The sequence below is a fragment of the Pelobates fuscus genome, chromosome 6 (assembly GCF_036172605.1).
Source record: "Pelobates fuscus isolate aPelFus1 chromosome 6, aPelFus1.pri, whole genome shotgun sequence".
Taxonomy (NCBI): domain Eukaryota; kingdom Metazoa; phylum Chordata; class Amphibia; order Anura; family Pelobatidae; genus Pelobates; species Pelobates fuscus.
In genome coordinates, this window is record NC_086322.1 from 285,930,625 (window position 1) to 285,941,806 (window position 11,182).

At 40.3% G+C, this 11,182-nt stretch overlaps 1 protein-coding gene across 1 annotated transcript in view; it reads right to left on the minus strand.

The window, feature by feature from the left end:
- The window catches only part of MRC2 (mannose receptor C type 2), a 74,893-nt gene extending 66,803 nt beyond the window's left edge, over positions 1-8,090 (minus strand). The window contains exon 1 of the mRNA XM_063459364.1: positions 7,875-8,090. Within this exon, the coding sequence (XP_063315434.1) occupies positions 7,875-7,980 (106 nt within the window). The 5' untranslated portion in view covers positions 7,981-8,090. The remainder of the gene's footprint in view (positions 1-7,874) is intronic.
- Positions 8,091-11,182: the final 3,092 nt, after the last annotated feature.

Sequence of the window (11,182 nt, forward strand, 5' to 3'; positions counted from 1 at the left end):
TTCGTATGTCTAAGAATATAACAGAGCTCCACAGAAATAATACTCCCAGTAATGTGTCTGAGTGTATAACAGAGCTCCACAGCAATAATACTCCCAGCAATGTGTCTGAGTGTATAACAGAGCTCCACAGCAATAATACTCCCAGTAATGTGTCTGAGTGTATAACAGAGCTCCACAGCAATAATACTCCCAGTAATGTGTCTGAGTGTATAACAGAGCTCCACAGCAATAATACTCCCAGTAATGCGTCTGAGTGTATAACAGAGCTCCACAGTAATAATACTCCCAGTAATGTGTCTGAGTGTATAACAGAGCTCAACAGCAATAATACTCCCAGTAATGTGTCTGAGTGTATAACAGAGCTCCACAGCAATAATACTCCCAGCAATGTGTCTGAGTGTATAACAGAGCTCCACAGCAATAATACTCCCAGTAATGTGTCTGAGTGTATAACAGAGCTCCACAGCAATAATACTCCCAGTAATGCGTCTGAGTGTATAACAGAGCTCCACAGTAATAATACTCCCAGTAATGTGTCTGAGTGTATAACAGAGCTCCACAGCAATAATACAGTAATAATACTCCCAGTAATGTGACTGAGTGTATAACAGAGCTGCGCAGCAATAATACTCCCAGTAATGTGTCTGAGCGTATAACAGAGCTCCACAGCAATAATACTCCCAGTAATGTGAGTGTATAACAGAGCTCCACAGCAATAATACTCCCAGTAATGTGAGTGTATAACAGAGCTCCACAGCAATAATACTCCCAGTAATTTGTCTGAGTGTCTTACAGAGCCCCACAGCAATAATACTCCAAGTAATGTGTCTGAGTGTATAACAGAGCTCCACAGCAATAATACTCCCAGTAATGTCACTGAGTGTATAACAGAGCCCCACAGCAATAATACTCCCAGTAATGTGTCTGAGTGTATAACAGAGCTCCACAGCAATAATACTCCCAGTAATGTGAGTGTATAACAGAGCTCCACAGCAATAATACTCCCAGAAATGTGTCTGAGTGTATACAGAGCTCCACAGCAATAATACTCCCAGTAATGTGTCTGAGTGTATAACAGAGCCCCACAGCAATAATACTCCCAGCAATGTGTCTGTGTGGATAACAGAGCTTCACAGCAATAATACTCCCAGTAATGTATCTGTGTGTATAACAGAGCCCCACAGCAATAATACTCCCAGTAATGTGTCTGAGTGTATAACAGAGCTCCACAGTAATAATACTCCCAGTAATGTGACTGAGTGTATAACAGAGCTGCGCAGCAATAATACTCCCAGTAATGTGTCTGAGCGTATAACAGAGCTCCACAGCAATAATACTCCCAGTAATGTGAGTGTATAACAGAGCTCCACAGCAATAATACTCCCAGTAATGTGAGTGTATAACAGAGCTCCACAGCAATAATACTCCCAGTAATTTGTCTGAGTGTCTTACAGAGCCCCACAGCAATAATACTCCAAGTAATGTGTCTGAGTGTATAACAGAGCTCCACAGCAATAATACTCCCAGTAATGTCACTGAGTGTATAACAGAGCCCCACAGCAATAATACTCCCAGTAATGTCACTGAGTGTATAACAGAGCCCCACAGCAATAATACTCCCAGTAATGTGTCTGAGTGTATAACAGAGATCCACAGCAATAATACTCCCAGTAATGTGTCTGAGTGTATAACAGAGCTCCACAGCAATAATACTCCCAGTAATGTGTCTGAGTGTATAACAGAGCCCCACAGCAATAATACTCCCAGCAATGTGTCTGTGTGGATAACAGAGCTTCACAGCAATAATACTCCCAGTAATGTATCTGTGTGTATAACAGAGCCCCACAGCAATAATACTCCCAGTAATGTGTCTGAGTGTATAACAGAGCTCCACAGTAATAATACTCCCAGTAATGTGACTGAGTGTATAACAGAGCTGCGAAGCAATAATACTCCCAGTAATGTGTCTGAGCGTATAACAGAGCTCCACAGCAATAATACTCCCAGTAATGTGAGTGTATAACAGAGCTCCACAGCAATAATACTCCCAGTAATGTGAGTGTATAACAGAGCTCCACAGCAATAATACTCCCAGTAATTTGTCTGAGTGTCTTACAGAGCCCCACAGCAATAATACTCCAAGTAATGTGTCTGAGTGTATAACAGAGCTCCACAGCAATAATACTCCCAGTAATGTCACTGAGTGTATAACAGAGCCCCACAGCAATAATACTCCCAGTAATGTCACTGAGTGTATAACAGAGCTCCACAGCAATAATACTCCCAGTAATTTGTCTGAGTGTCTTACAGAGCCCCACAGCAATAATACTCCAAGTAATGTGTCTGAGTGTATAACAGAGCTCCACAGCAATAATACTCCCAGTAATGTCACTGAGTGTATAACAAAGCCCCACAGCAATAATACTCCCAGTAATGTCACTGAGTGTATAACAGAGCCCCACAGCAATAATACTCCCAGTAATGTGTCTGAGTGTATAACAGAGCTCCACAGCAATAATACTCCCAGTAATGTGTCTGAGTGTATAACAGAGCTCCACAGCAATAATACTCCCAGTAATGTGTCTGAGTGTATAACAGAGCCCCACAGCAATAATACTCCCAGCAATGTGTCTGTGTGGATAACAGAGCTTCACAGCAATAATACTCCCAGTAATGTATCTGTGTGTATAACAGAGCCCCACAGCAATAATACTCCCAGTAATGTGTCTGAGTGTATAACAGAGCTCCACAGTAATAATACTCCCAGTAATGTGACTGAGTGTATAACAGAGCTGCGCAGCAATAATACTCCCAGTAATGTGTCTGAGCGTATAACAGAGCTCCACAGCAATAATACTCCCAGTAATGTGAGTGTATAACAGAGCTCCACAGCAATAATACTCCCAGTAATGTGAGTGTATAACAGAGCTCCACAGCAATAATACTCCCAGTAATTTGTCTGAGTGTCTTACAGAGCCCCACAGCAATAATACTCCAAGTAATGTGTCTGAGTGTATAACAGAGCTCCACAGCAATAATACTCCCAGTAATGTCACTGAGTGTATAACAGAGCCCCACAGCAATAATACTCCCAGTAATGTCACTGAGTGTATAACAGAGCTCCACAGCAATAATACTCCCAGTAATTTGTCTGAGTGTCTTACAGAGCACCACAGCAATAATACTCCAAGTAATGTGTCTGAGTGTATAACAGAGCCCCACAGCAATAATACTCCCAGTAATGTCACTGAGTGTATAACAGAGCCCCACAGCAATAATACTCCCAGTAATGTGTCTGAGTGTATAACAGAGCCCCACAGCAATAATACTCCCAGCAATGTGTCTGTGTGGATAACAGAGCTTCACAGCAATAATACTCCCAGTAATGTATCTGTGTGTATAACAGAGCCCCACAGCAATAATACTCCCAGTAATGTGTCTGAGTGTATAACAGAGCTCCACAGTAATAATACTCCCAGTAATGTGACTGAGTGTATAACAGAGCTGCGCAGCAATAATACTCCCAGTAATGTGTCTGAGCGTATAACAGAGCTCCACAGCAATAATACTCCCAGTAATGTGAGTGTATAACAGAGCTCCACAGCAATAATACTCCCAGTAATGTGAGTGTATAACAGAGCTCCACAGCAATAATACTCCCAGTAATTTGTCTGAGTGTCTTACAGAGCCCCACAGCAATAATACTCCAAGTAATGTGTCTGAGTGTATAACAGAGCTCCACAGCAATAATACTCCCAGTAATGTCACTGAGTGTATAACAGAGCCCCACAGCAATAATACTCCCAGTAATGTCACTGAGTGTATAACAGAGCTCCACAGCAATAATACTCCCAGTAATTTGTCTGAGTGTCTTACAGAGCCCCACAGCAATAATACTCCAAGTAATGTGTCTGAGTGTATAACAGAGCTCCACAGCAATAATACTCCCAGTAATGTCACTGAGTGTATAACAGAGCCCCACAGCAATAATACTCCCAGTAATGTGTCTGAGTGTATAACAGAGCTCCACAGTAATAATACTCCCAGTAATGTGACTGAGTGTATAACAGAGCTGCGCAGCAATAATACTCCCAGTAATGTGTCTGAGCGTATAACAGAGCTCCACAGCAATAATACTCCCAGTAATGTGAGTGTATAACAGAGCTCCACAGCAATAATACTCCCAGTAATGTGAGTGTATAACAGAGCTCCACAGCAATAATACTCCCAGTAATTTGTCTGAGTGTCTTACAGAGCCCCACAGCAATAATACTCCAAGTAATGTGTCTGAGTGTATAACAGAGCTCCACAGCAATAATACTCCCAGTAATGTCACTGAGTGTATAACAGAGCCCCACAGCAATAATACTCCCAGTAATGTCACTGAGTGTATAACAGAGCTCCACAGCAATAATACTCCCAGTAATTTGTCTGAGTGTCTTACAGAGCCCCACAGCAATAATACTCCAAGTAATGTGTCTGAGTGTATAACAGAGCTCCACAGCAATAATACTCCCAGTAATGTCACTGAGTGTATAACAGAGCCCCACAGCAATAATACTCCCAATAATGTGTCTGAGTGTATAACCGAGCTCCTCAGCAATAATACTCCCAGTAATGTGTGTGAGTGTATAACAGAGCTCCACAGCAATAATACTCCCAGTAATGTGTCTGAGTGTATAACAGAGCTCCACAGCAATAATACTCCCAGTAATGTGTCTGAGTGTATAACAGAGCCCCACAGCAATAATACTCCCAGCAATGTGTCTGTGTGGATAACAGAGCTTCACAGCAATAATACTCCCAGTAATGTATCTGTGTGTATAACAGAGCCCCACAGCAATAATACTCCCAGTAATGTGTCTGAGTGTATAACAGAGCTCCACAGTAATAATACTCCCAGTAATGTGACTGAGTGTATAACAGAGCTGCGCAGCAATAATACTCCCAGTAATGTGTCTGAGCGTATAACAGAGCTCCACAGCAATAATACTCCCAGTAATGTGAGTGTATAACAGAGCTCCACAGCAATAATACTCCCAGTAATGTGAGTGTATAACAGAGCTCCACAGCAATAATACTCCCAGTAATTTGTCTGAGTGTATAACAGAGCCCCACAGCAATAATACTCCCAGTAATGTGAGTGTATAACAGATTTTCACAGCAATAATACTGCCAGTAATGTGTATTTTTTTTTTTGACTTGAAAACTGATTTGCAAACTTTTTTTTTTTTTTTTTTTTTTGTAAAGTCACTTTTTATTATTGTCTGTCAACAAAATGAATAAGCAAACATGGCAGTCAAACGATATAGCAGTGGGACACGCAGGTCTCCATTCAAGGTACATCAGCAATAGGCATGATGGATGCGCCAATAATGTGTATTTAGACTACAAGAAATGTGTTTAGAAACCAGTCTGTGTCAACACGATACATTGTTCTTGTTCTAACTTACAGTTTAGTTGTATAAATTGTTATTAGTAAGTCATCTAACGTTTATCAGAACAACCCCTTCCCTGGCCACATCGCCAACCACACCCCTAAAATGAAAGAGTCCCTCTTTGTCCATTTGAAATGTTGGAAGGTACGCAATAGGCACAGGAGTCCGGCAAGCTATTTGTAAACACTTTAGAGTTTATCGCTTACATCAGAAACAGTGGCGAAAAGAAAAATTGCTGTAGCTCTCCTCGAGACATTCTCCAACTGAGCTACTTTCAAACTCAGCTATTTTGGCCTGCGATTTCCTAGTCAATTCTCCACAACTCCCGAATTAGTGGATAAAATATAGAGCAGGGGTGCCCGAAAAGTAGATCTCCAGACGTTGTAGAACCAAACTCCCATGATGCTTTGCATGCCTTTAGAATGTGTTCGGATGCCAAAGCATCATGGTAGCTGTAGCTTTAAAACATCTGGGGATCTACCTTTTGGGCACCCCTGATATATAGCTCCAGAGTGGGATTTTCATGTCCCCCTCCTCCTTATGCTAACCCCCATGCAGAGCAAAGTACATCAAAGGGCAAGTTCTGAAGACATAATTATACCAAGGTGGAACTTAAAATAACTGTGAGCTCTTTAGATAACCTTCAAAGACAGACATAACTTTTCCAATTTCTTTTACATCCCTCTGCATGTGCAAAAAGAGATGGACAATGCGTTTTACCTTGTGTTAGCACCATATGTTTAAGTAGATTTGTGGGGTGTTACTGGTTTGTCCAGAGTACCGATAGTACGAACGATGATACCCAGAATTCTGATGTTACCAGAAGATATAAAATAGAATGTTTGGCATTTCTGGGACATTAAACGTGTTATTCACTTGAAAACAGGCCCAAACTGCTAGTGTGCTGGTATAGCAACGCTGCATCAAAGTGAGGATTTCATTAATCCTGCCTCATCAAACAAACTAAAAAGCGGAACTCATGGCGTGGCTGTACAGTCAGATCTCTGTGCATTGAGAGATGTATTCACTATGCTCAGGATTGCGAAAAACTGACAAGTAAACTTGTTGGGAGACAATGGCTGAATTGAAAAAAACAAAACAAGGTTATTCACTGAAGTTAGAATTCAAAGTGAATTTAAAATTTAAGGCCAGAGTAGCCGACATGAGAGCATAGCTGATTTAGAGAATTTTTCCAGTTTGACCTTAATTTGAAATTCACTTTGAATTCTTGCTTTAAACTTCTTTGGCCTAAAAATGTGCAATTCGCTTGTTAACTGTCCTCCGTTTCCACTTTAATGAATAAAACTCAAATGTTCCCAGTTCAATATCTTTAATAAAACAAATAATACAATGTTAAAATCACGTACAACACAAAGGGGTTTATTGAGCAAACTACGAATCGTAAAGACTTTAAATACAAAAGGCTCAATCTAGACTTACAGAGCCGAGCTGTGACTACAGCCAAGTTGAAGAACTCTTCCAGATCAACAATTTTTGTCTCAATTTTGCCAACAGGATTCTAATTTCCAACAAATTCAACATTTGAGTGAACAAACCTCAAAAGTTATACAAAATCATATAAATTCTGATATGATATAAATTTTATCTTAAATTATTAATTTATCATTATTATTAAATATATCCCAATACAATCGAAACGCCGTAATAAAAAAGGACGAAATCAAGAGAAAAAGGACTTAAAAAGGAACCAGCACAGGTAAGCAGTGCCGGTGGGTAGAGAATGAAACGTACTTGATTTTAAAAGTGTTTTGTCCCACCGTCACTCAAGACGTGCAGGAGTTGTGTATAAGGAGTCATCTGGGGAAACATTCTAAAAGTATTAGATACAGCGTGAACATTCCATTGGTTTCCACGGTAACTATTCCACTTTTAGAATGTTGCCCCAGAATTCTAATAAATCACTCATAGTGTGAGGCAGGAAAGAGTTAAAATGGGTTCTATAATATCCCACCTACAATTTTTAACTCCAGTCCAAGTTGCATGCACTCCTCCCCCCATCCCAACTACTGTCCAATACACATCTGCTTTTACTCAAATTCTGCTTTCTTTTTCCTTTTTTTTTCACTCTTTTTTTCTGATCTTTCTCTTGCCTGCTAGGCCATCATCTCCTCTCCTTAGTCACACTGACAAATCCTTTCACAGTCACACAAAACAATTACATGACAACAACAATCAGAAACTAACAGCAATCAGTGTGACTTTAATTCTACCAAAAGATACAATGTATTTTCTCTTTTTTTCTGATACAATGCCTTATTGCTCATCATTCTAGCTCTGAGATTAGAACACACAACACACAGACAGAGATTGGGGAACTCTAAAAGTCCTAAAACACACAGACATGTACAGGGAGCAGGATAACAGGACAAAGTTATGGAAGAGAGCAGCACAGAGGCTGGAGACAAGGTATGGTACCTGCATTGGCACTGCCAAGGTGCCAGTCACTTGTAAAGGCCAGGATGATCCATTGTACCAGGAGGCTGAGCTGGGAGACCGCTAGATGCCTGTTACAGCAATGCATTCTATTACTGCCCTCCAGGACTGTCTGCAGGAGATGGTGGGGAGAGGAAAGGGAGCTGGAGGAGGAGGAGAAGCCATCAAGGGGAGGGGATAGAGGGCAGCTGGAAAAAAACTCTGTATGTCTCAGCTTGTGTAAAGGGTGAAGTATAAGGGCTGGATCAGACATTACGTCAGCAAGTGAGAAAGTTAAGGGGAAGAAGAATTTTTTTAAATTTTTTTTACATACAATTTTTTTTTTTTTTTTTTACTACCCTCTGTCCCTTCTTCTCCATTACAAAATATTGCCAATGCCCTTGCCTCCTTCCAAATCCTCCTTTTCTTTGCAGCCTCTCTCTCTCCCTTCTGTTCCTGGATTTAGATCCCTAATACAATCTCTCCTTTTGGCTCTGAGGCACACAGAAGGGACTGTCCTAAAAATGTTTTTATTTTTTTTATTTTCCCTTAAAACACCAGCTTTGTCTGATTCAGCCTGGCTGGACCACAGGATGAACAAACGAGATGTTTATTTAAAGTTGGCGTTTGACCAATTCCACCAAAACATCAGTCCATTTACACACTCCTAAAACAATACAACTCGTATAATAAATAAACATGCAACAGCAGCGTTTAAATAATACAAACATAACAGTATGCACTAAATGAATAATAAACTCCCCATAAAAAAATTATTATTATTATTATTTTATTATTTATATAGCGCCGCCAGATTCCGTAGCGCTGTACAATAAACATGAAACAATGAATTGATCCTGGTAATCTACAAGTCTAATTTCAAGTTTGGTGACCAGTAAGGTCATAGAATTCTGGTCCATACAGAACCTATGCCAGTATTGAAAGACTCTCAGTCTGTCCCAATCTGATGCAGAATTTATGGCAAGAATATTCTAGTGATGCAGATCAGTGCTGGTCCTTTAAAAAGTTTTTTAAACTGTTTAACCCCTTAAGGACACATGACATGTGTGACGTCACGATTCCCTTTTATTCCAGAAGTTTGGGCCTTAAGGGGTTAAAAAAAGACATGTAACAGAGGGGGTATGGGGGAGAGGGGATAAAATTCTGATGTTTCTAAATGATAACTCCCATGACTCCTTCCCTGACATTTGGCTGGCTGGGGATCATTCGAGTTGGGGTCCAGTAACATCTGGAGAGCTGTTTAGTGGTTATATCATGTCTGTGTGAATTGAGGGGATTTAACATTTCATTTCATTTGATTGTGTTTTATATCTGTGGGTTTAACTGCAGCAGAGGGAGGTGTGGCTGTGGTTTCATAACTGAACCTCAAGCTGTATTCTCTGAGAAGCATCCCCAGACCAGCTTACAGGGAGAAAGGAAATGTAGTGTGGAAATCTGTTTTGTGTTTTGTGCATTGGCATGTAGTCCTGTGTAAACGTGTCCTTTAAAAAAACATCTATTATCAAGATGGAACCGGATACATTTTATCTAAGCCCAAACTACTTCTTGCCAGAGTTTACAATGCTATTTAGTGCCTCACCCTGCTGGTATAAAAGGGTTAATATTTCATCTCAGTGCAACATCATTTTCTGTTTGATGTAAGTGCCAATTTTCACAAATGTCTATGTCTCTGACTTGCATTCTTGAGATAAATGTTCTCTGTGTGGCTGAGTTGGCAAACGTCATCTAAAAACAGAAAACGGAGTGTGTAAAGAATACCTCAATGAAGATCCCAAGTTCTGGAGACTTTTTAACCCCTGAAGGACACATGACATGTGTGACATGTCATGATTCCTTTTTATTCCAGAAGTTTGGTCCTTAAGGGGTTAAATGCACTCGGCTAGAGCAGAAATTTAAAAATCGATTTTTGCGATCCAGATACACACCTACAAAGTGCCCTGATTCTGGATGGGCAGTCCCGATTTAGTACCTGTATTAAACTGTCTCTCTAAGAAATCAGAGAAAGTGTTTAAGCAGTCGGTTTACAAAGCACAGTTTGATTATGTACGCAACACCCATTTTAGTAAACCCACATGCTTCACGTAAAGGGTTCTTCAAACACCATAACCACAACTGCTGCTCATCACTGTGGCTAGGATGTTATGGGTGCAGCCTATGTCTCCTTTATTTTCTGTCAAACTAGTTTGGAGTTGTCAAATCAACTTGTCTCCCCACCCCGCCCAAGCACCGTCCCTTTGAAGTCTCTTGGATAACAAGGTGGTTCAATGTCCGTCTTGGACGTCCAAACTTGATGGGTTGGGATTACTGTCTAAGGTGGCACAGCTCTCTTTAAATATTGTGAAACTGAATCGGGCATTATCTAAGCAGTTGCAGACAGACCTTCTTTGGGTGCCAGGGAGAATCCTGGTTTTTATATACCACTCCAAAATGGTTTGAAAGAAAAAAATGGGGAAATCACAAAGGCTCATAGCACCATCTGTCAATGGTATTATGCATACCTGTAACTAAATATTTACAGGTGTAAACTCGTTTGGAAAGAGTCCACTAAGCCTAGTGTTCCCGTACGTCAAATGTGTTTTGTTAGTTTTGTTTTATCTGTTGTACAGCGCTGCAGAATAAGTTGGCGCTATAAAAATATTAACTGTAATTGGACCAGTCCATTTATTAATTGTCACCTGGACATCACTATTTTAAGAAGGGTGCTAAAAAAAATACATTCTTAAAGGAACACTGCATAAACAGAAAGCAGTACAGATGCTGATGTGCTTTTCGTGTGACGAGTGAGTATTCTGTTTTTCATTTGTATAGAAGTGCCAATGTAATAATATGGCTGATTGAAAAGTCTGTGATTGAACAGCCATGGAAAGTCTGTGCTGGGTTAGAATGGAAGGGCTTGCAGATCTGCAGCTATTGCAATCCAGGATTTCATATACCCCCCAAATTACACAAATCACACACATATATCTTTCTTGGGTTATATCTACTAAATTGTTGATCCAGAAGGATATTGATACTTTGGAGAGAGTTTAGAGAAGGGCTACCAAACTGGTTCATGGATTGCAGGATAAAACTTACCAGGAAAGGTTAAAGGATCTTAACATGTATAGCTTGGAGGAAAGACGAGACAGGGGGGATATGATAGAAACTTTTAAATACGCGAAGGGAATCAACACAGTAAAGGAGGAGACTATATTTAAAAGAAGAAAAACTACCACAACAAGAGGACATAGTCTTAAATTAGAGGGGCAAAGGTTTAAAAATAATATCAGGAACTTTAGAGAGAGTAGTGG